Genomic DNA, 25,420 nt, shown 5'->3' with positions numbered 1-25,420 from the left:
GCATGGTACAGTCTCTTCAGCTCAAGCTGTAGCAGCCCTGGAGTTTAGCTCTGAAGGTTTTTCACTTTCATCCTTGAGACTGGCAAACCTGGCACTGGCTACCTGAATGTTACGCTTATTGGCCGCACACCTTGCGTCAGATTAGTTCCACCAAGTGGCTGGATGCCTCACCTGGGGAAGAGAGTCTGTGAGGTTTTGTTGTTCGCAAAGTGCTCTTTGGTCCTGGGATGGACGAGAGAAGGGCCAAGGATTATTAATCCTTACTGGGGTTTAGACGTCAAAGGGGATTGATTGGTACCTTAAAAATACCTTCAATAGACGACTTATATCAGCATTTGGCTTTCCACTGCTTCCTTAGGCTGTGCCCACGCTCCATTGTGCATCTTTTTTAATGTTCTTTAAAGCTCTGTGCTCAGTTGTCAAAAGGAAAATCAAATGAGGAGAAGGCCAGCGACCTGACCGGCTTGTCCACCTTGTTAGCTACAAAGCCTGAATTAGTGAGGCAATCTGCCTGTTGGATTGTGGCTAGAAAGGGGACAGATCCTGCAGGATTTCCATGCACAGAACCCCCTATTGGCGTCAATGGGAGTTCCATGCACAGAAGGAATAGTAGAATCAGGCCCACAGATTGCAATTATTGCTAGCCCCAGGCAGCTGAATTGCTAAAGAACATTGCACTGATGGGAGATAGTTGCTCTTTGGATGTAGCTAGGCAGGGCGGCAATTAAATAGCCACTGGATGACTGGATTGTTGCTAGACAGGGTTGCAGTATTATAGGCACTGGCCAGCCAGACCAGTTCCTAGCCAGGGTGGCAGTGAAGTAGCCACTGGCTGGCCGGACCGGTTGGTAGCCAGGGTGGCCGTGAAGTAGCCACTGGCCAACCAGACCAGTTGCTAGCCAGGGTGGCCGTGAAGTAGCTGCTGGCTGGCCGGACTGGTTGCTAGCCAGGGTGACATTGAAGTAGCCGTTAGCCGGCCAGACCGGTTGCTAGCCACGGTGGCAGTTAAGTAGCCACAGATCGGCTAGCTAGGGTGGCAGTGACGTAGCCGCAGGCTGGCCAGAACAGTTGCTAGCCAGGGTAGCAGTGAAGTAACTGCTAGCTGGCTGGACCGGTTGCTAGCCAGGGTAGCAGTTAAGTAGCCACAGACTGCCTGGACCGGTTGCTAGCTACGGTGGCAGTGAAGTAGCTACTAGCCAGCCAGACCAGTTGCTAGCCGGGGAGGCAGGGAGGTAGCTGCGGGCCGGCCGGACCCGTTGCTAGCCGGGGAGACGGGGAGGTAGCCGCGGGCCGGCTGGACCCGTTGCTAGCCGGGGAGGCAGCCGCGGGCCGGTTGCTAGCTGGGGAGGCAGGGAGGTAGCCACTAGCCAGCCAAAGCGGTCGCTAGCTGGGGAGGCAGGGAAGTAGCCGCGGGCCGGCCAGACCGGTTGCTAGCCGGGGAGGCGGGGAGGTAGCCACTAGCCAGCCAGACCGGTTGCTAGCCAGAGAGGCAGGGAAGTAGCCGCGGGCCGGTTGCTAGCCGGGGAGGCAGGGAAGTAGCCGCGGGCCGGTTGCTAGCCGGGGAGGTAGCCGCGGGCCAGTTGCTAGCCGGGGAGGCGGGGAAGTAGCCGCGGGCCGGTTGCTAGCCGGGGAGGCAGGGAAGTAGCCGCGGGCCGGCCAGACCGGTTGCTAGCCGGGGAGGCGGGGAGGTAGCCACTAGCCAGCCAGAGTGGTTGCTAGCCAGGGAGGCAGGGAAGTAGCCGCGGGCCGGTTGCTAGCCGGGGAGGCAGGGAAGTAGCCGCGGGCCGGTTGCTAGCCGGGGAGGTAGCCGCGGGCCGGTTGCTAGCCGGGGAGGCGGGGAAGTAGCCGCGGGCCGGTTGCTAGCCGGGGAGGTGGGGAAGTAGCCGCGGGCCGGTTGCTAGCTGGGGAGGCAGGGAGGTAGCCACTAGCCAGCCAAAGCGGTCGCTAGCTGGGGAGGCAGGGAAGTAGCCGCGGGCCGGCCAGACCGGTTGCTAGCCGGGGAGGTAGCCACTAGCCAGCCAGAGCAGTTGCTAGCCGGGGAGGCAGGGAAGTAGCCGCGGGCCGGCCAGACCGGTTGCTAGCCGGGGAGGCGGGGAGGTAGCCACTAGCCAGCCAGACCGGTTGCTAGCCAGGGAGGCAGGGAAGTAGCCGCGGGCCGGTTGCTAGCCGGGGAGGCAGGGAAGTAGCCGCGGGCCGGCCAGACCGGTTGCTAGGCGGGGAGGTAGCCACTAGCCAGCCAGACCGGTTGCTAGCCAGGGAGGCAGGGAAGTAGCCGCGGGCCGGTTGCTAGCCGGGGAGGCAGGGAAGTAGCCGCGGGCCGGTTGCTAGCCGGGGAGGCAGGGAAGTCGCCCCCGGGCTGGTCCGTGGCCGGCAGCAGGTGCTGCTGAGCCCCGCTCCCAGGGCCCGCCCACGGCTCTCAGCAGCGCCCCCTGCTGGCCCAAGCGGCTGCGTGCGCCCCGCGCCGGCGGTGCGGATGCTGGCGGGACCGGCTGCCCGCAGCCTCCCGGCCGGCCGCCCCGAGGCGCTCCAGGGGCCGGCGCCGCAGCCGCTCGTCCCGCGCCCCACTCGCTGCCGCCCCGCCGCGGCGCTCGGTCTCCCCGTCCTGCGCCCCCGGCCGGCGGAGCCATGCTGCGCTGCCGGCTGCACGGAGCCTCCAGCCTCCCCAACCTGGAGAAGCGGGACAAGCAGAGCGACCCGGTGGCCAGCCTGACTTTCCGAGGTGAGGGGGTGCCGGGTCCCCGCCGCTACACGGGGCGCGGGGGGGACAGGGCACCCGACCCCCATGGCCGCTCTTACAGGGGAGGGGTTTTATGGGGGGGCAGCCGGGGAACAGCCCCCTCCCCTGCTGTTGGTCTCCCTGGGTGCAGGCTCTTGTTAAGTTGCAGCAGCCCTGGGCAGAGATCAGCCCCCCGGGGGCGCTGGCAAGGAGACGGGTCTGATCCCGGGGGGCGCCGGTGTGAGTCCGGGGGCCCTGGCTGCAGCCGACGGATCGACCCCGGATAGGCACCGGTCTCTGTGGAGGGGATTTCTGTTTCTACTCCCCTGCTCCCCGATGTTTCCATGCAGCCCCCCCAGTGTAGATGCTCTATCCTGGGTGTGAATCCAGACAGAGAGACGCTGCTGGAGACACCTGCCCTGGGTTTTCCTGTCGTTCCTTGCCTTGGCACCTCGGCTCCCAGCACCTTTTCATGTTTTGAAGTCGGTTTATCTTAAATTTGTCAGCCCGGCTGCTCCTGTCTGGTGTGCGTCTAGGCCCTGCAGTGCTCCAATACCCGGGCAGTGAGCCTGGATAAAACCCTGATTATTATTGGAATGCCCCCAGCCCCCGGGCGGGACCGGAGCTCCATTGTGCAGGGCGCTGAATCAACAAGTAATAATAAGACCTAGCTCTTAGCGTCAGAGATCTCAAAGTGTTTTACAAAGGAGGTCAGTATCCTGACCCCCATTTTACAGATGGGAAAACTGAGGCACAGGCAGGTAAAGTGGCTTGCCCAAGGTCACCCAGCAGGCTGGTAGAGGAGCTGGGAATAGAACCCAGGTCTCCTCGCCCCCTAGTTCTCTATCCACTAGGTCATGCTGCCAGAGTCTCATGGGTGACCCCTTGTGCCCACATAGAGCTCCATGGACTTCAGTTGCAGTCTGCATGGGCACAAGGGTTCATCAACATGGATCTGGGCTAAAGGGACAGAATCTGGAGGGCTTCCAGTATAGGAGACGCAAGGGGCTGTACGGGCAGGATACGCACAATGTGCTGATGAACTAGTAGGATTTCACTAGTCATGGGTTTTGTTGCATGCGAGCTGTGGCTTGTGGTTTTACTCGGGTTGGGGGTTTACAATTCCAGAAGCCGATCTACCTGAACTGTTGCTAGCCGGTGGGTGAGGGGAGGTTTATAGAAAAGCCTTTTTCCTACGTGAATCAAGCGTGTTACTAACTCGGGGCAGTTTTTGCTAGTAGGCAGGGTGTGGGGGGAAAGGTTTTCCCTGTATAGGTGGGGGAGGATGAAGAGTTTCCCAGGTTATGTTGTTAAATGGTCACTTTACTGAAAGCTCAGGGCACTGATGAGGTGATGCCGTCTTCATCAACCCAGGTGAAGGGCTGCCACAAATACAGCCCCCCACCCCCCGCAGAATAAACATCAAAGGGAAAAGTTATGGGCCAGGTCTGCCGCTGCTGTAGATCACCTTCATTGAAATCAGCAGAGCTCTGGTGATTTAGACCAGCTGAGGATCTGGCCCAAGACCTTCCTAATTAGACAGCTGAGGATCGGGCATGAATTCTGCTTTACAGGCTACTTTCTGCATTCTTGTACATGGTGCTTGGTACTACCGCTAAGGTCGTGGTAGAAATGGAGAGACGGAGTTAGGAACCCTGGTCGGTAATAAAAGGTCCCAGTGGATTTTTGCATGCCATACAGGTAAATATGGCATGGCTGTGTATATGTAGGTATGTCTTTGTTCCCACTGCTGTCTGTGGTCTCCAGTGCCCTAATATCTGAGTCCCTAATTAAAGTGTAGATGATTCTTTATTTTTGAAATATATTTAAAGTGGCAACATTTAATTTTGTTTTTAAAGATCAAAAACCCATTGGGTGTGGGGAGCTAACAGGTCCCCCAGGCTGTTACTGGATCTGCAGAGGCAGATCTCTTTGCAGGATTGGGACTCAAATTTGGGTTAAAACAGGCAGAATTTTAGGAACCACCTTTTCATTATTTATCCTGTTTCTATTTCGTTTCTAGTCAGTTTCCCTTGGGGACTCTCATGCGCCTGCCTCTCAAATGTCTCTGCAATCAGTCCCAAACATACCTGCCTTCCATGCAGATTTGGTGCCACTTCGCTTTTCATGGTGGCAATAACTTCCATCAGCAATAAGGAAGCATGAAACTAAGACACAGGCAGAGATACTGATTCAGGAAAGCATGTGAGCAGTGAGCTTGACGTCTCTGAGGCTTAAGCACATGTATAAAGTTAAGCACCCGCTTAAATGCCCTGCTGAACAGGGAGGTTTTCCTGAATGGGGGCCGGTTATTTATGCTCAAGGAAAGATCCTACAGCAATTTCAGTTTCCTGAATGAGTAACTTCTGTGTGTCTCTCCTTTTGGGGCTCAGGCAGGTCCTCGCAAGGCTGAGAGGTATGCTTGGGCACTGGCCCAAGGCGGCAATGTATTGGGCCCCCATCCTGGGCCTAATAACATCAGCCACACTATCAGAGGCTCCAGAGGAACAGCCGTGTTAGTCTGTATTCGCAAAAAGAAAAGGAGTACTTGTGGCACCTTAGAGACTAACCAATTTATTTGAGCATGAGCTTTCGTGAGCCACAGCTCACTTCATCAGATGTGTACCGTGGAAACTGCAGCTCGTTCACCTGCACATCCACCAATGTGATATATGCCATCATGTGCCAGCAATGCCCCTCTGCCATGTACATTGGTCAAACTGGACAGTCTCTACGTAAAAGAATAAATGGACACAAATCAGATGTCAAGAATTATAACATTCATAAACCAGTCGGAGAACACTTCAATCTCTCTGGTCACGCAATCACAGACATGAAGGTCGCTATCTTAAAACAAAAAAACTTCAAATCCAGACTCCAGCGAGAAACTGCTGAATTGGAATTCATTTGCAAATTGGATACTATTAATTTAGGCTTAAATAGAGACTGGGAGTGGCTAAGTCATTATGCAAGGTAGCCTGTTTCCTCTTGTTTTTTCCTACCCCCCCCCCCAGATGTTCTGGTTTAACTTGGATTTAAACTTGGAGAGTGGTCAGTTTGGATGAGCTATTACCAGCAGGAGAGTGAGTTTGTGTGTGTATGGGGGTGGGGGGGATGTGAGAAAACCTGGATTTGTGCAGGAAATAGCCCGACTTGATTATGTAAAGAGTTGTCACTTTGGATGGGCTAGCACCAGCAGGAGAGTGAATTTGTGTGGGGGGGTTGGAGGGTGAGAAAACCTGGATTTGTGCTGGAAATGGCCCACCTGTTGATCACTTTAGATAAGCTATTACCAGCAGGACAGTGGGGTGGGAGGAGGTATTGTTTCATATTCTCTGTGTATATATAAAGTCTGCTGCAGTTTCCACGGTATGCATCCGATGAAGTGAGCTGTAGCTCACGAAAGCTCATGCTCAAATAAATTGGTTAGTCTCTAAGGTGCCACAAGTACTCCTGTTCTTTTTGCGAATACAGACTAACACGGCTGTTACTCTGCATCCTGGGCTCACGTATGTAGGCAGAGCAGCTTCAGGTGTGAGGTCTTGAGCCACAGTCTGGCAAAGACTCACACTTGTTGATCTTTATGACTGGTGAGTAGTTCCACTGAACTCAGTGGGATGCCTTGAAGTGCATAAAAGTTAAGCATGTGGCTTGCAGGGCCAGGGTCTTGGTTTGCAAACATCAGAGGGGAACGTGTCAATTCACTCCCTCCCCAAGTCAGGTTTCCTCTGAATTGCTCTCTGAAAAGCAAAACAAACAGCCCATTAAAGTATCTTTGTAAAATTCTTTAAAACAACAACAAAACCTAAATTTTGGCCCACCCCTAAGCCTGGCTACCAGGTTCACAAGCCTGGATCGCAGCGCTGGGATTTACATGCATTCGGATTCTGTGAATCTGCTTGGAATTACAGTGACCATATATAGTCATAGTGAACGCTGTGTGTGACGAACAGACGGAAGGAGGGGAAGAAAAACCATCAGGCAAACCTTTTGGGAGGCCTTTGGCATTTGAGTCACTGCTATTGTTTTTGTGCCTCATGCGAAAGGCTTTTCCTTTTCCTTTTCCCCTTTGCACAAACTGACTAGCACCCAGAAATGCCATCACTAGGGCTAAAGGCTGCATGCACCAGGGGGTTGGTGGAGTCTTGGTGATGATCATGCTTTTCAAACTCAAACTGGAAACAAGGCTGGGGGGGTAATCAACCATGGAAGGTACCTAGCGCCATGGTGGATTCTGCACGGGACTGGAAGGCTCTCCTGGGTCATAGCATCCAGTCCCCTGTTCTCAGAGGCAACCCCCTCTTATCATTCGGTTCATAAACTTCTCACGCTCCATCTTTAAACTAGTTCGCTGGTTTGCCCCAGTGCAGCGGGAAGCTGTCCTGGAACCTCCCTCCTCTGAGAGTTAGAAACCTAATTTCCGGCTGAAGTTTACTCCTGGCCACTTGTTCTTTTTCCAACATGGTCTTCTAGCTTTGGCAGCTCTTCTCCCTCCCTGAAGTATTTGCAGAGAGCAATCCGATTCTTTCTCACCCTGCATTTTCAGGGGCGGCAGTTTGTATAAATTTGTAAAAAAAATTTGTATAATTTTTGGTGGTGCCCAGAATGGGTCCAAATCCTGCCCCCCTCCCACACACCTGTCGAAGGCTCTGGGAGGGTATTTGAGTGCGGGAGGGGTGTGGGCTCTGGGCTGGGGCAGGGGGGTTGGGGTGCAGGAGGGGGTGCCGGGTGCAGGCTCTGGGAGGGAGTTTGGATGCAGGGTGTGGGCTCTGGGCAGGGGGTGAGGAGTGCGTGAGGGGTGTGGGCTCTGGGAGGGAGTTTGGGTGCGGGGTGCTGACTTTGGGTTGGGGGAGGGGATTGGGGTGCAGGAGGGGGTGCCGGGTGCAGGCTCTGGGAGGCAGTTTGGGTGTGGGCTGGGGCAGGGGGTTGGGGTGCAGAAGGGGTGAGGGGATGGGCTCTGGGAGGGAATTTGGGTGCAGGAGGGGGTGCAGAGTCGGGCTCTGGGAGGCAGTTTGGGTGCTGGGTGCAGGCTCTAGGCTGGGGCAGGGGGTTGGGGTGCAGGAGGGGTGAGGGGTGCAGGCTCCGACCAGGCGGCGCTTACTTCAGGTGGCTCCCAAAAGCAACCGGCACATCCCTCTGGCAGCAGCTCCTAGGCGGGAAGGGCCGGGAGGTTTCTGTGCGCCGCTGCCCGCAGGCCCCGCCCCCACAGCTCCCATTGGTCACAGTTCATGGCGGCCAATGGGAGCTGTGGAGTTGGCGCTCTGGGCGGGGGCAGCTTGCAGAGACATGAACCCCCCCTCCCCACCCCCCCCCGGGGCCTCAGGGATGTGCCAGCCGCTTCCGGGAGCGGTGCAGAGCGAGGCCGGGTGGGAAGCCCACCTTAGCTCCGCTGCTTTGCCAGTAGCGGTGGCTGGGGGCCCCCGGGCCCTTTTAAATCGCCTGGGGGCGGCCGGTGGGGCCAGGAGGCGCGTGGGGGTGTCAGGTGGGGCCAGGGGAGAGACCTGGCCCCGAACATTGGTGGAGCCCTGAATATTCCTGGAGCACGGGCACCATGGGCCCATCTAACTCTCCACCCCTCTGCATTTTGCCAGGCTAAACAAGCCAAGCTCTTAGGCTCTGCTGGTAAGGCAGGGTCTTTCCATTCCCCTGAGCCTCCGAGTAGCCCTTCTCGGCACTTCTCTTCCATCACTTCAAGCCTTTAGATCCAAGACTGGATGTCTCTAAAAAATAATCTGCAGTTCAATTAAGAGTTAGTGAACTTTTTTGCAGGAATCCCTGGATGAGGGTCTTTGGCCTGGGCTATGGTTCATTAAAACCCATGAATCTGTTGATCTCTAAGTACTTTACAAATGTGGGCAAACATTTTGCAGAAAGGGAAACGGAGGCACGGAGCAGTTAAATGACTTGCCCAAAGCAAAGCAGCACATTGGTGGCAGGGGTAAGGATAGGCCCCAGGAGTCCTGATTTACCAGCACCAGGCTTGCTCTGCTATGTCATAGGTGCCCCTTATGTCCTGCCCTGGGCTGAGTTATTCCTGATCCAGCGGGGTGGTGAAGTCCTGGCATTAACTAACCACATACCCCTCAAAGAAGATTGATTGGATGGTGGAGGTGTGAGGGAAGCAGCATACCTGCGGCGTCTCTGGTAAGGCAGCGTCTGTGCTGTAGCCCAGGTGCTTTAAAGCAGGGGTCTCAAACTCAAATCACCACGAGGGCCACATGAGGACTAGTACAGTGGGTCCACCCCACCTGCTGCCCCCACCCCCACTCCACCCCTTCCATGAGTCCCCACCCCTTCCCCGCCCCCGTTCCAACCCCTTCCCCAAAGTCCCCCGACTCCGCCCCCTCCCTGTCCCTAATTCCAACCCCTTCCCCAAATCCCCGCCTCTTCTCCGCCTCCTCCCCCGACCGCACAGCTCCCCGCTCCTTCCCCTCCCTCCTGGAAAGCGCTAAGCACCACCAAACAGCTGTTTGGCGGTGGAAAGCACCTGGAGGTAGGCAGAGGAGCGGGGACACGGCACGTTTGGGGGACGAGGGGTAGCGGGGGAGGGGAGCTTGGTGGTCGCAGGAAGTAACTTGGGGTGGGGGTGCGGGGAGCTCGGCGGATCGCAGCAAATAACTCTGCGGGCTGTGTGTTTGAGACCCCTGCTTTAAAGGAAAACACGTTTATGCTGCGGATTCAGGCTGAAGTCTCCCTGGGATCCTGACCATCTGTGGTCATTAAAGAACCCTTATGGCAAGTTTTGCGAGTGTCGTGACCAGAAATGAACCGAAATCTGGTTCGTTCCATATTATTTTTACACACGTTCCTCCTGGGCAGAACAAAATACTCCTCTTCATTTCCCGTCCTAAACTATTGCACAGTGTCCCTGTGTACTGGTAAATGGCTGTGGTGTCCCACCCCAGAGGTTGCTGCATTTCAGTCCCTATGTGATTTTTTTTTTAACGGCTGTGGGATCCTCTGGCTGGGATCACTGAGCCCACTGTCGGTCCTTCACAAATAGTAAATAGTACCGAGGAGCATGCTGTAATTGACAGTCACATTCAGATGCGCATGTGACACCTGAATTGCTGCCTGGTTTGGTGTTGGGCATGATGACCCCCAAAATCATTGATCTTCCGCAACCAGTTCAAGCTTCTTGTTCTTGTCAACAAAACCCTGCACAACTCCGCCCAGACCTATCCCCCTGCCTGCCCCGCGGCGTACAGAGCTTTTGGGCAGAGTGCTGGCCATAAGAGGTATGGACCTGTATCTTCAGTCTTTGGGATGTTACTTTCAGATTAAATGAAGCAACCACCACTAACAGAGCCCATCTGAAAATCGCCAAGCAGGGGAGGGCACCTAGTGACTTGCTTTGGAAGGTGCTGAAGCAGGAGAAGAGTTGGTTCTGCAGATCACAGGAAAAGGCCTCTTCATTAGGTTCTGCAGCGCCATACCTCACAGCTTGTCTCACTGAAGTCAGGGGCAGGGGGATGCTGCAGATTTACGCCAGTGTGCTTGAGATGAGACACTGGCTCAGTGTAGAATCTAGTACAGCTGCTGTTAGCAAGGTAATGCACCTTGGTGGGGAAGGATGGTGTTGAGGTTAAGGCATAGGATTGGGGGGCAGCGGGGATCTTTACTAGGGTCAACTGTAGACTTACTCACTTGGTTTGAGCAAGTCATGGCCTCGCACTGTGCCTCAGTTTGCCCATCTGTAACAGGGGGCAATAAGTCTTCCTTTCCTCTCAGAGGAGCACTGACGATAAACCAGTAAAGTGCTTTGAGGTCCTCTGGTGATGGTGGTGCTGGAGGAGGTGAAACACTATCATCAGCTTTTTTTAACAGGGCCTGGGCTGCAGATATAAGAGGGACAGAGGCAGAAGAAAAACAGGAGGGAGCTGCCCTTAAACCATTGCATTAAATACCAAGGAACTGTGGGGTCAAGGGGGCTGATGGAGCATGGGTGCTCATGTCTCTCTCTTGTAGCTGCTCTGCAGAGAGAAGAGCCTGCTGCTTACCCACACCTCGGGAACTGCTGCTTCAGCTCAACTGCCAGAGGCTTGTGCTGAAGGTTGCATCTTCGAGCCCCGCTGATGACTCTGGGGCATGTGTGGTTATGCTAGTGGGGGAAGGCTGGGAAAAGCTGGAGTGAAGTTGGTGGGCCTTACTGCAAACCTTCATTCAGGATACATGTAAGAACCAGTCAAGCTCATTAAGGGAACCAGCTAGCTCAAACCATAGCAGCCTCCACCCTAAGCTTGGGCACATGGAAATGCTTGAGTAGAAGCAGAGAATGGAGACTGATATAGCAAATGCAGGAGCTGGGGCATTGACTGGTGGAGCTGTGTGTCTCTGTGTGAGAGAATCAGCAGAGAAACAGAGAGAAGGAAGGAGCAAAGAATCCACAGGGAAGCCATGATAGCATGACACCGAGGGGAAAAAAAGCTAAAAGAGAGCTTTTGGGCAAAGTGCTGGCTGGAAGAGGCCTGTAACTGTGAATCAATCTCCTGTTTTTTGATTCCTTCTGTATTCAGAGAAAAAGGACTTCATACATTCTTTTGAAAATAGACAGTATTGCACTAAAGAACAGACCTGATTCCATCATCAAATCTCCCAATGAAAACAGCCCCAACACCCTGAAAATTGGATTGGCTCAGAAAGGGATAACCATAAACATACTGCCTGTGGATCTGTAGCATGTGGGTGGCTTCAGCCGGCAGCTGCCATGTACATGAGGGTGTGATGGGACACGCTCCTGTCCCACTGCCAGCTAGCCTAACATCAGGCAGTGCCAATTTGGTGTGCTCCTGCAGCGTGTGCTGGGTCTGGAGAAGGGGAGCTTCAAAAGGTGAAGCTGGCCACAGAGCAGAGGGAAACTTGCCCAAGAGAAGAGGCCCAGCAGTCAGGAGAGCCCAGCCTGGGGAAGTGACCCAGCCTTCCCTCCCCTTTTAGGGCAGACAGATACTGCTCTGGGTGTCTGGTCACCATCAGGATCTTGCAGCTGGCTCTGGGGAGCAGCGCCAGGGACGGGAGGTAACTGGATCGAGAGAGAACCCAGGGAGTGAGCCCAACTCCTGTGGGGAGCAGTGGACTTGCCCAGGACTGGCGGGGCCCCAGAGGCAAGAGTGACGGCTGAGCCCAGCCTGAGAGCCAGCTGGCAGAATCTGGCCCTCCGCGATAAACCCAGGGCTTCCCTGAGCTGAGCTGTGGGGTTGGCAAGAAGGGGTTACTGAAGAAAATCTCCAGACTCTTCGGCACAGGCCTGCAATTCTAGCAGCATCCACCTAGTTACCTTCCAAAGTCGGGGCCGGCTCTGGAGAGCACTCGCAGAGAGGGGAAGGGCGCACCGTCTCTCGACAGCGCCCTCCTCTGGCCAGACAGGGAAGCTCCAAAGGGCCCCCATTTCTGCCCCCCAGTCCTAAGGTTAGAGGCTGGGATGGTGGCAGCTGCTGGAGGGGGAATTGATGCCGAGAGGCAGCAGCTGGGCGTGCAGGGAGCGGGGGCTGATTGCGTAAATACCCCAGGGGCTACCTTCCCCCTGAACATCCCTGTTCCAGTTACTTGATGCCAGTGATTGATTAGCCATCAGTCTGCAATCTGCATCCCGTGTGTTTCTATCCTGCCTGGCTGGGGAAGGTAACATCTTTTTTGGAACGGAATGTGGAGGTTGTGTGCCGGCGAGACGGAGGCTCTTGGCTCGGTGCGTACGATGGCAGAAGCTCAGCGGCTGAGCTAGGCCCTCAGAGGAGGAGCGCAGTTTGCTCGGCAGCTGCAATGAGCAGTTTTTTCCCAGAGGGAGGGCTGGATTCCCAGCTCTGCCACCGACACCTTGGGCGGTTGCTCAAAGGGCTGCGCTTTGATTAAGAATCACACTCCTGTTTCTAGGCTGCTCCTCTCCTGCCACATGACAGGACTGGAAAGCAGCCAGCTCTTCCCCCTGGGGAAATCAAGTGACCCCTAACCTGCACCCTTGCCTTCCACATAGCAGGTTTCAGAGTAGCAGCTGTGTTAGTCTGTATTCTCAAAAAGAAAAGGAGTACTTGTGGCACCTTAGAGACTAACCAATTTATTTGAGCATGAGCTTTCGTGAGCTACAGCTCACTTCATCGGATGCATACCGTGGAAAATACAGTGGGGAGATTTATATACACAGAGAACAGGAAACAATGGGTGTTATCATACACACTGTAACCAGAGTGATCAGGTAAGGTGAGCTATTACCAGCAGGAGAGTGGGGGGGGACGGGGACGGAGACGGACCTTTTGTAGTGATAATCAAGGTGGGCCATTTCCAGCAGTTGACAAGAACCTCAGAGGAACAGTGGGGGGAGGGGGGGAGGATAAACATGGGGAAATAGTTTTACTTTGTGTAATGACCCATCCACTCCCAGTCTCTATTCAAGCCTAAGTTAATTGTATCCAGTTTGCAAATTAATTCCAATTCAACAGTCTCTCTTTGGAGTCTGTTTTTGAAGTCTTTTTGTTGAAGAATTGTCACTTTTAGGTCTGTAATCGCGTGACCAGAGAGATTGAAGTGTTCTCCAACTGGTTTTTGAATGTTATAATTCTTGACGTCTGATTTTGTGTCCATTTATTCTTTTACGTAGAGACGGTCCAGTTTGACCAAGGTAAATGGCAGAGGGGCATTGCTGGCACATGATGGCATATATCACATTGGTAGATGTGCAGGTGAACGAGTCTCTGATAGTGTGGCTGATGTGATTAGGCCCTGTGATGGTGTCCCCTGAATAGATATGTGGGCACAGTTGGCAGCAGGCTTTGCTGCAAGGATAGGTTCCTGGGTTAGTGGTTCTGTTGTGTGGTGTGTGGTTGCTGGTGAGTATTTGCTTCAGGTTGGGGGGCTGTCTGTAAGCAAGGACTGGCCTGTCTCCCAAAATCTGTGAGAGTGATGGGTCGTCCTTCAGGATAGGTTGTAGATCCTTGATGATGCATTGGAGAGGTTTTAGTTGGGGGCTGAAGGTGATGGCTAGTGGTGTTCTGTTGTTTTCTTTGTTGGGCCTGTCCTGTAGTAGGTGACTTCTGGATACTCTTCCGGCTCTGTCAATCTGTTTCTTCACTTCAGCAGGTGGGTATTGTAGTTGTAAGAATGCTTGATAGAGATCTTGTAGGTGTCTGAGGGGTTGGAGAAATGCGGTTGTATCATAGAGCTTGGCTGTAGACAATGGATCGTGTGCTGTGGTCTGAATGAAAGCTGGAGGCATGTAGGTAGGAATAGCGGTCAGTAGGTTTCCGGTATAGGTGGTGTTTATGTGACCATCCTTGCAACAAAGCCTGTTGCCAACTGTGTCCACATATCTATTCAGGGGACACCATCTGTCATAAATATAAAGGGAAGGGTAAACCCCTTTGAAATCCTTCCTGGCCAGGGGAAAGCTCCTCTCACCTGTAAAGGGTTAAGAAGCTAAAGGTAACCTCGCTGGCACCTGACCAAAATGACCAATGAGGAGACAAGATACTTTCAAAAGCTGGGAGGAGGGAGAGAAACAAAGGGTCTGTGTCTGTCTGTATGCTGGTCTTTGCCAGGGACAGAACAGGAATGGAGTCTTAGAACTTTTAGTAAGTAATCTAGCTAGGTATGTGTTAGATTATGTTTTCTTTAAATGGCTGAGAAAAGAATTGTGCTGAATAGAATAACTATTTCTGTCTGTGTATCTTTTTTGTAACTTAAGGTTTTGCCTAGAGGGGTTCTCTATGTTTTTGAAGCTAATTACCCTGTAAGATATCTACCATCCTGATTTTACAGGGGGGATTTCTTCATTTCTATTTACTTCTATTTTTATTAAAAGTCTTCTTGTAAGAAACTGAATGCTTTTTCATTGTTCTCAGATCCAAGGGTTTGGGTCTGTGGTCACCTATGCAAATTGGTGAGGCTTTTTATCCAACATTTCCCAGGAAAGGGGGGGTGCAAGTGTTGGGAGGATTGTTCATTGTTCTTAAGATGCAAGGGTCTGGGTCTGTAGTCACCTAGGCAAATTGGTTAGGCTTTTTACCAAACCTTGTCCAGGAAGTGGGGTGCAAGGTTTTGGGAAGTATTTTGGGGGGAAAGACGCGTCCAAACAGCTCTTCCCCAGTAACCAGTATTAGTTTGGTGGTGGTAGCGGCCAGTCCAAGGACAACGGGTGGAATATTTTGTACCTTGGGGAAGTTTTGACCTAAGCTGGTAAAGATAAGCTTAGGAGGTTTTTCATGCAGGTCCCCACATCTGTACCCTAGAGTTCAGAGTGGGGGAGGAACCTTGACACCATCATAGGGCCTAATCACATCAGCCACACTATCAGAGGCTCGTTCACCTGCACATCCTGTGTCGTCCCCGTCCCCCCCCTTCCCCTCCTCCCAGCTCTCCTGCTGGTAATAGCTCACCTTACCTGATCACTCTCCTTACAGAGTGTATGGTAACACCCGTTGTTTCCTGTTCTCTGTGTATATAAATCTCCCCACTGTATTTTCCACTGAATGCATCCGATGAAGTGAGCTGTAGCTCACGAAAGCTTATGCCCAAATAAATTTATTAGTCTCTAAGGTGCCACAAGTCCTCCTTTTCTTTTTCCACATAGCAGTAACCCTAATCCTGCCCCTCGGCCTACCAAGAACCCTAACGCTGCCCCGGGGCAGGGGCTCTGTATGGGTGTGCTCATCACCTCTACAGCAATCACAGGGTGTGCATGCAGCTTGAGGGGACGTCTCTGATTGAAATCTAGCTCGGGTCCCAGAGTAGTGAAACTGCCCAGCGTAGGCTTCAGCATGGGCTGTACAAGCCTTCCAGGAACGCTGGATAATTGACTTGTGATGGCTTTGCTGCTCTGCTAGCTTTAAATCTAGCTAGCTCAGGTAACTGGGGTATGTCCACACACCCTGTGATCACAGTATAGATCAGGACCCCTCAGGGGGTCACAAGGTTATTACATGGGGGGTTGTGAGCTGTCAGCCTCCACCCCAAGCCCTGCTTTTCCTCCAGATTTATAATGTGTTAAATATATAAAAAAGTGTTTTTAATTTGTAAGGGGGGGGTCACACTCAGAGGCTTGCTATGTGAAAAGGGTCACACCAGTACAAAAGTTTGAGAACTACTGGAAAAGATGGATCCTAAGTGGTGTAAGAGTATCTATACTGCCTTACCCTGGAGCCCCCAGCACCAGTGCCTGCAAGGGAGGGAAGAGCATGTCAATACCTTAGTTTCACTTTCTGGTTCTTATCCCAGGGCTTAGTGCTGCAATGTTTGTGTAACCTTTGGGTGGGCTGGAGTTCACTTCATTTCCCATCTCCAGTGCCTTAAAGAAACCCCCAACTCACCTAGAAAGTAGCTGGAGACCCAGAGTTCGGTCTCTAGGGATTTTTAGCAAGGATTGCACAGGGTCAATCTGCCCACAGTCAAGTCCTAAAAGGACTTAATAAATTAATAATTTAAATGAATTTAATTAAATAACTTTATAAAATCTTATGATAAAGAAACAAATAAAAATCTAATTTTTACAGCATGACATGGCTATTTTATAATCCACAGACATTACCTTCACAGTTATACATAAATATAAATAAAGAAAACAAATTAAAATCTGAACAGAAACACAGTGGGAAGAAACTGAAAGTTCCCAAAAGTTTAGGATTAGTTCACCTAAATCTCATTTAGAGTCTCTGATCACCAAATCTAGACAATCTGCTGAGTCTAAAACAACATCCTCCCTCCACTTGCTTGTAGGGATCTTCAGCTGGATCCAGGCAGACTCTTCCTGTGCTGAAATCACTGCCAGCCAGTCAGCGAACTGATTAACCAACCACCCAGTTACGTGTCTAGATTTAAAGAAAACCCTGTTACAAGAAAATACAAAACTGAAAATAGCAAACTAGAAATGGTTCGTTCCCCATTACTACAGTTAAAGAACACCTGGTGACTCAGACTAGTTCAGACAATATAACTAGAACAGATTGGCTAAAATCAAAACCACATTCAAAGCATTCAATTAAACTAGAAGTTATTTTCCCCTCCCAATTTCCCATGATATAATTAGCATTGCCCAGGCTTCCCTGTTAGAGGATAACAATATCACTAACCTGCTGCAAAATCCTTCAGAGTTAGGGACACCAGCCTGCTTCCTGCCCCTGGGCTCAGCTTCTCCCAGCTCACCCGGGGCACATGGTCCCCTGCAAAGCAGCTGCCCTGGCTGCTCGCCCTCCTGGAGTCTGACCCCGGCCACAGAGAACCTCTTGGAGCAGACCCAAAACTACCACCCTGAATTCTAGAAGCTTCCGGATGTGGACGATGGGATGGATTGCAGCCTCAGCAAGTTTGCAGATGACACTAAGCTAGGGGGAGAGGTAGATACGCTGGAGGGACAGGGTCCAGAGTGACCTAGACAAATTGGAGGATTGGGCCAAAAGAAATCGGATGGGGTTCAACAAGGACAAGTGCAGAGTCCTGCACTGAGGACGGAAGAATCCCAGGCACCGCTACAGGCTGGGGACCGAGTGGCTAAGCAGCCGTTCTGCAGAAAAGGACCTGGGGATTACAGTGGACGAGAAGCTGGATGTGAGTCAGCAGTGTGCCCTTGTTGCCAAGAAGGCTAACGGCATATCGGGCTGTATTAGTAGGAGCATTGCCAGCAGATGGAGGGAAGTGATTATTCCCCTCTGTTCGGCACTGCTGAGTCCACATCTGGAGTATTGAGTCCAGTTTTGAGCCCCCCACTAGAGAAAGGATGTGGACAAATTGGAGAGAGTCCAGTGGAGGGCAACGAAAATGATCAGGGGGCTGGGGTACATGACTTATGAGGAGAGGCTGAGGGAACTGGGGTTATTTCGTCTGCAGAAGAGTGAGGGGGGTTTTGATAGCAGCCTTCAATGACCTGAAGGGGGGTTCCAAAGAGGATGGAGCTCGGCCGTTCTCAGTGGTGGCAGATGACAGAACAAGGAGTAATGGTCTCAAGTTGCAGTGGGGGAGGTCTAGGTTGGATATTAGGAAACACATTTCCAGGGCTGGCCATACCTGGCCTCAGGTGCCAGACTGGGGGGCTGGGGAGTGGAGGGGGGTGTAGAAAATTGTCTGCTGCTGGTGCATATGTATCCTCTCTGCTCTAGATGCACAGAGATGGGGGAGTGCTGTGCTGGAGGAAGGAGGGCACAAGAGACATAACAGGCAGGCAGGAGAAAAGGTGAGAAGGAATCACAGAAAGCAGCAGGAGCTGCAGGGAGAGAGAGGAGGAGGAGCCTCTTATGTATGGGGGGGAGGGATAGCTCAGTGGTTTGAGCATTGGCCTGCTAAACCTAAGGTTGTGAGTTCAATCCTTGAGGGGGCCATTTAGGGATTGGGGCAAAAATTGGGATTGGTCCTGCTTTGAGCAGGGGGTTGGACTAGATGACCTCGTGAGGTCCCTTCCAACCCTGATATATTTATTGGGGGAGGGATAGCTCGGTGGTTTGAGCATTGGCCTGCTAAACCCAGGGTTGTGAGTTCAATCCTTGAGGGGGCCATTTAGGGGATCTGGGGCAAAAATTGGAGATTGGTCCTGCTTTGAGCAGGGGTTGGACTAGATGACCTCCTGAGGTCCCTTCCAACCCTGATATTGTATGTGTGTACCCCTCTAGCACCCCCAAGGCCTGGACTGATTAACCCCAGCTTCTCAGGGAGCTTCCTGTTTCCTGCTGCTTCCCGGAACTCACTTGAGGAGAACAGGCCGTCAGCTGAAGTAGTAGGAGCCAGTTAGGCCCTTAAGACTCTGATCTCTTCCCTCGCTCGGGCCCTGCTACCAGCCTGCTTATTTGTCCCCTTCAACTGAGTGTTGAGAGCCACTCTAGCTGGCACAGAACAGCAGCCGTGAGTGAAAGAAGAAAACGCCCCCCTGGGGCAGCATTCAGAAAAAGCAAGCAAGCAAAGGAAGCTTTTCTATCTAAGCAGGAAGGAACTATCCTGAGAGACATAGACACAAATGTTCACGGTGAGCCTTCCGGCCCCAGGGAGGAGTGAATGGTGAGGAGATGCCTGATCTTCCAGTCAGTCAGAGGGCAGGTGACCTGGCAGCTACTGCAGCATCCGTATCTCCATCTTCAATGGATGTAGCCATGCACGGTCCTGAAGAACAGTGTAGATCAGAGAAGAGTGTGGTGGAGGCGCAAGAAACAGCTGCTGCTGAGTTTAGTTCGTTAAGTCTAGATGATCCAGGACTGTGGACCCACTTGAGCAGTAGCCTGAGGGACTTCCTTGTACTGCACGGGCCACAGCAAGTGAAAAACTTCATGTTCCCCAAAGCCAATGAAAATAGAAGTTTCCATCTAACCCATTACTGGCGTGAAATCCCCAGTGGGGACAAAGCGGAGAGACCTGGCTTATGTACTCAAAAACCCAGAATGCTGCATACTGTTTTTGTTGCAAACTCTTCCAGTCTAATGTTCCCACCACACTGGGTTCTACAGGAACAAAGGACTGGAAAAATCTGGCTAGAAATCTGGCATGCCATGAGAAGGCAGCAAATCACCAGAGAGCATTCCATCGGTGGAAAGAGCTTGAGATGAGACTAAGGTTAAAGGCCACCATAGAGGATCAGCATCAAGAGAAGATTGCATCAGAGTCTCTTTACTGGCAAATGTTCTGAAAAGGCTCATGGCCATGATGAGAATGCTTGCTACCCAAAACCTAGCACTGCGTGGCACTTCAGATCAGCTGTATGTGCCAGACAGTGGAAACTTCCTTCAAATAGTGGAGCTGATGGCTGACTTTGGTGCTGTGCTCCAGGAGCATCTGAGTCACCACTCAAGAAACGTACACTCACCACTACCTTGGAAAAACAATTCAAAATGAGATCAGACAGTTCCTGGCAACAAAAGTCAAACAGAAGATTGTGGCAGATCGGAAGTCAGCAAGATATTCCTCTGTTATTCTGGACTGTACACCTGACATCAGCCATACGGAACAAATGTCTTTAATGGTGCGTTTTGTAACAACAACAGAACCTAGTGAAAATGTCCCTGCAATGGTGACTGTTAGAGCATTTTCTAGAATTTATCGTCATTGATGATACTACAGGACCTGGTATGACAAATGTGCTTCTTAAAAAGCTGGAAGAGACGGGAATTGCGATCACTGATGTGAGAGGTCAGGGCTACGATAATGGTGCCAACATGAGAGGAAAGAACAGAGCAGTGCAGACACGGATCCGAGAGTTAAACCCTCGAGCTTTTTTTGTCCCATGCAGTTCTCATTCGCTGAACTTGGTGGTCAGTGATGCAGCATCAGCTTCTAGTGAGGCTGCTGAATTTTTTAATGTAATTCAAAGCATTTATGTATTTTTCTCTGCATCAACTCATCGATGGCAAATTTTGAAGCAACATCTGGGCTCCTGAACCACTGAGGTCTGAGTATCTGAGTACCGCTGACTTAATATAGTATTGATTACAGCTCATTATTTATTAATCATAATACTTGTGTATGCTGATGTTCATCCATAGATCTCAAAGCACTTTACAAAGGAGGGCAGAATCATTATTCCCATTTTACAGGTGGGGAAACTGAGGCACAGAAAGGTGAAGTGACTTGCCTGAGGTCCCCAGCATAGCAGTGGCAGAGGCAGGAATTGAATCCAGATCTCCTCAGTTCCAGCCCTGTGCCTGAATCACTAGGCCGCACTGCCACGCCCTTGTAATTTTATACAGTGGATTCTGCTTATTAGCAACCTCTTGGTTCCCAGCAAGAAGTTTCCATTCTCCAGCAGTTGCTGTTACGCAGAAGGCAGGCTTGAGGGGCTGCAGTCAGGGCAGGAAGCGCTGGGATGTGCCAAGCCTGGGCCCTGGTGCCAGGGCAGGATGCAGCCTGGAGAGCTCAGGGAGAGGTGCCAGGCAGAACGCGGGCTCCCAGTGTCTCCGTTCCTCGGGGAGACCCCCAGCATCCGGGCTGCAGCCCCCACCCTGCCTGCAGCTCCAGGACTCTGGCAGGGGCTCCCTGGGAATCTTCAAGGGAAAGAGGGTGAATGGCTACCGCCTGCTTATAGCACAAGGGACGCTTGTCTGTGCCCACTGCGGGAAACTTGCACCGAACTACCAGCTGCTGGCAAGAAAAGTGTCCTCCTGGAGCTCTGCAAGCCCCGCTCTGCCCCATGCAGGCTGGCAGTTTGCATCCCCCAGTCTTTCAGCTCCTTAAATGAGTACTTAGGGCACAGCAGAGATAGTTAGTCCCCCAGATTCCTGCTCTAGCCCAGGGCACAGGTCCCACCAACCTGCCTGTACACCCCGTTGCGTTACGCTCGAGAGTCCAGTTCCTTGACCTCTGGACACCCGCAGCGTGCACGGATTTGCTGCCCATGTGGAAACAAAGTTCCCAATTCATCAGCTTCACCTAAGTTCAGCACCATCCTGAGCATGTGGCGTTTAGTCGTGTCTATGGTAAAACCAAATAGAAGTTTATGTGGCAGAGCCTGAGATAAAGATTCAAACAGAAGCCAGTCTGAGGACTGGAAGCATGGTTACAGAGAACAGACGCCCCCATCCCGCAAGCGAGAGCCTATACGTCTGTTAGTCTTTGAGGTGCCACCGGACTTCTTGTTGTTTTCACGTATTAACTAGTTCCTTTCCTGTCTAATAAGGAATTTCTCACCCAATGATCATGCAGCGCTTGTCCAGTCGAGAGAGTGGGGATCCGCTTTTCGTGAGGCATGGATGCTGGCTGAACATCTCGTCTGTAATGGAGGCCACCTTGAGCCCCCCTTTCTCCTTGTATGTAGTCCCAGTGTAACGATGCTGCCTTTGGTAGGACACAACTGACAGCATCAATTCAGGACAAATTGCTTAGAGCAGGGCAGTTACAGCCCAAAACTGCCTGTCCTTTATTATTAAGCCATGCCAAACCAGCCAAACAGAGAGGATGTTGGTTTTACCCCACTGGCTAACCATAAGTCACACAAGCAATTCCCTTAAACACTCCAGTTTCCCAGTATCGACACCAGGACCGCTCCTTATGGGGATGACTGGTTCTGAAAACTTATACCCCAGTAAAAGAAAAAAGGTTCTCCTGATCCCAAAGGACCAAGCCCCAGACCCAGGTCAAATGATAACTTAGATCTTACCCAAAATACACGGTTATGGCCAATTCGTATTAACTCAACTAAAATTTATTAAAAAAGAAAAGAGAGAGAGTTTAGACTTGAGTTTAATTTCTTGAGGTCCAGTTACATAGCAGAGATGGTGAGTTTGTTGTTGCCAAAAGTTCTTTTAGAAATAGTCCACAAGTTACAGTTCAGTGTCCATATTCAGTGACTGGGGATCTCAATTCTTATGGCTTAGGGTTTCCCCTTCTTGAAACCCAAAGCAGATCTGAGATGAAGAAGGATCGTGTCCCAGGGTTTTTTACATTTCCAGCAGCTTTTTGGCCTGAGAAAACAATAGGCTTAACTTTCCTTCTCCCAAAGATCGTGGCAATTAACACAGGGTAATTTATCCATTAAACAGTTCAGATACAGGTTACCACAACCTTCAAAGAGACATTTTGACAATGATACTATTTCACTCAAATGTCTTCCTAAATGTTAATACTCCTTTTTTGATCTTTGAATCAAAGCCATAGTAATAGACAAGACTTGTTTGCTTACATCACAAGACCTGAGCAAACAGCTACCCTTCTATATCTAACAATACAAGCTTGCATTTTAAAGCTCTATTCATTTACATTGCGACAGATTTCTGTTACCAGTCTGTCTGAAGCATCAGTTGATCAGGCTCAGGCTGCAGGATCTTTAAGGGAGGAGATGGTGTAACACACCAAGTGTCTAAGTTTTAAAGTTTCATTGATAAAATAATAAAATAACAGCAGAGGGTGATGGGTGCTCCCCACGTCACTCAGAGGAAGGAAGAAAGCATTAGCACCCCAAGCCCTAACCCACTTTCATACTCACACACGTACTACCAGAGGCTGGCCAGGCCCGGGTGTAACATAAGAAGAAGTGGGGGTGTGTGGACGAGAGTTCTTGTCCTGGGCCCAGGTCGTCCAAGGTCCACTGCAAATCTCCAAATTGCTCAAGCTCTAAGGATGGTTTTAAGTCCTGCGCTCCTTTGGGGGTGTTCCATTCCATTCCATTCCATTCCTGGTGCTCTTTGTGCCAGTCCAAACCGGCTTTCTGTGGTCTCTTTCCCTTTCCCAAAACATCCCGGCTTCAGGGACGCCTGGCTTGGCTCCCCCTCTTGTTGTCTCGTCTGTGTTTTCAGACTCTGCCGCCCTGGGCTTGCTGTCTTGCAGGTGCATGTGTGTGCAGTTGGATTTTCTTTCTCATGGCTTCTCGGGCAACTTTCAAGCCCTCGTCTTTCTCGGCTCACAGCCAAACGTTGGCTGTGAGCTGCGACCTTGGGCTGGCTGGGGCCAGCGTCTTATCTTCAGATTGAGCTAGCTGAAGTGTTGAATTAACTCGTTCTCTGCTCTCTTCTTCTCCCCCCCGTTCTTGGCCTCTCGTACCTTATAAAGGAAACGTTTACTCCCCACTCGCACACCTTTGACCCTCCCCAAAATGCTTTGCGATTCTTGCAATGGCGTTAGCAATATACAGTGCTGATCTGCCTTCCCAGGGGACTCCCTGCGGGGAGGGGGCCATTGAGTTGTGACCACATATCTTCCTAACCAGTCTTTAAAGTTTGGCCATGGGTCATGTCATTCTGTGAGTTGATTAACTCTTTCTGGCCCTATGTCACCTTTCAATGAGATATTATATTACACTCATAATGTCACACCCAGACCTTTTGTCTCTCTTCATCGCCAGGGCGTTTTGTTAACTTCAGCTTGCCCTGATGGTCCCCCCGGCTCAAGGTGTTTTTCTTTGGCTCTTTTATGCTTCATAATGGCCCAAGAATGCACCTTGTCTAGACTTTCCACTCTTGGCTGGGATCTGGGAACTGTTCTCACATGTGATGGAGTTAGCTCTGAGAACCAGCCAGTCCCTGTGTCCTGTTTCACCTCGGGCAGCTTTAATCACAATATTAGACTTGTTACGTGACTCTTAAAATATTTCCCTACATACATCCTGCAACCAGTGAGTTTTTAGGTTTTGGCAGAGACCACAGATGGCCCCTTCGGTGAAATAGGGTGAAGATGGTGATCACAAGGGAAACATGGCCACCTAGGGATGTCTAAACAAGTCCCTGGATGCAGACTGGTAATTGTCAACTCCCTGGGGCTGACAGCCAGAGCCCTGCCATGCGTGGCTGAAGCACGTAACATAGCTTCACGGGGCTTTCCTGATTATCCGCGTTTTTGATTATCCAGTCTGGTCCCGGTCCCAATTAGATTGGATAAATGGGTTCCCAGTGTAGAAGTTTGACAAAGCATAAGATTCAAATAGAAGTAAATACAAGGTTTCGAAATGTATGGTTACAGATAAAAGAAAAACCCACAGTGCAATCTTCAGTTCACCCCAGTGGTCCCCTTGTACAGGGTCTTTTTTCTGAGCTCTTTTATGCTTTGAAAAGGCCCAAGTGTGTAACCTTGTCTAGACTGTCAACACTGGACTAGGCTAGGTTGAAATTGTCAATTATTCTCACTCTTGATGGGGTTATCTCTGAGAACCAGCCACCCCGGTGACCTGCTTCACTCCCAGGACACAACTTTGGACACAATATTCGACATGTTACATCACTCTTAAAATATTTCCAGTACGTACATCCTGCAATAACCATGACAACCCCCGAGTTCTTTGCTTTTGGCAGAGACCATGCAGGGTCCCTTTGGTGAAATATCATGCAGATGGCCATCACGGGGGAAAACATGCCTATCTAGGGAAGTCCCTGGGTACAGACTCATAACTGTGTGGCCCCCCCCCCCCATGATACCAACGTGGGCCATTTGGATCACCCCCCGCACACACTGTGTGGGCACGAGGGTATCCCAGCCCATTATCTGTGTGGGTGGGTCTGGCATTCCCCAGGGTACAATCTGGACTGCTGTGTTCCCTTAACTCTCCAGCTTGGGGTGCCTTTTACACTGCTTTGCTGAGAGATCAACCATTCCTGGCCAGTTCACACACAGCCACTATCCTGCAAAATCACTCCCTGCTTGGTTACATGAATACTCAGGCCAGACATTCACGAATTACACACAGGGCAACACCAGCAAACTCCTAGTCCCAGGCTTGTCCCAAGGAAATATGTGTCTTGTATTGCCCAGATCTCTCCTTCTGTGCAACACAAGCTCATGGAAAGTCCGTCATTTTGTCAACGGAAAATGATATGCGCACAGACCTTGTTATCTCAAGTGGAGGTTCCCAAACACCTCAGTCCAAACACTCTGGTTTAGATAAAACAGTAGAACAAGTTTATTAACTACAGAAAGAAAGATTTTTAAGTGGCCACAAATCATGAAGCATAAAAGTTAGAATTGGTTACAAAGAAATAAAATGTAACTAAATATCTAACTTAGCAAGCTAAATGAATTCAAAACAAAGGGTTGTCTCACCATCTGCTTTTCCAGTTTGACCGGCTGAAATCGTTTTCAATCAGGACCCCTCCCCCAACCCTGTGTTCCTTCAGGTGTTGTTGCTGCTGTGAGCAGAGAGAAAGGGAAGAAGAGGTGATTTGGGGGCCATGGCTTTCTACCTTTATAGTCCACTCTCTTGCACAAGAGCCATCTCCTGCTATGGCTCACATGCCATAAAGTTTGTCTCTCTTTTAAAATGTAAATTTTTGTTCACTCCCCTCTTCCTGCCAGTGAATGGTCGCTCCGCTATGTGATGGTCCTGATGAT

The 25,420-nt window shown here is 51.3% G+C and overlaps 1 protein-coding gene across 7 annotated transcripts in view; it reads left to right on the top strand.

Moving 5' to 3' along the window:
* DYSF (dysferlin) overlaps positions 1-25,420 on the top strand; it is a 304,292-nt gene that overhangs the window by 13,848 nt on the left and 265,024 nt on the right. For 2 of the 7 annotated variants that reach the window (XM_075128165.1, XM_075128164.1), the window contains exon 1: positions 2,594-2,719. The exons of the other annotated variants lie outside the window; for them this stretch is intronic. In XM_075128165.1, the coding sequence (XP_074984266.1) occupies positions 2,626-2,719 (94 nt within the window). In that variant the 5' untranslated portion in view covers positions 2,594-2,625. Of the gene's footprint in view, positions 1-2,593; positions 2,720-25,420 lie in introns of those variants that run through there. 7 annotated transcript variants of the gene reach the window in all.

This window comes from Caretta caretta, chromosome 4 (genome assembly GCF_965140235.1).
Source record: "Caretta caretta isolate rCarCar2 chromosome 4, rCarCar1.hap1, whole genome shotgun sequence".
Taxonomy (NCBI): Eukaryota; Metazoa; Chordata; order Testudines; family Cheloniidae; genus Caretta; species Caretta caretta.
The sequence above is the reverse complement of the archived record's forward strand: the minus strand, read 5'-3'. Positions and strand labels throughout refer to the sequence as shown.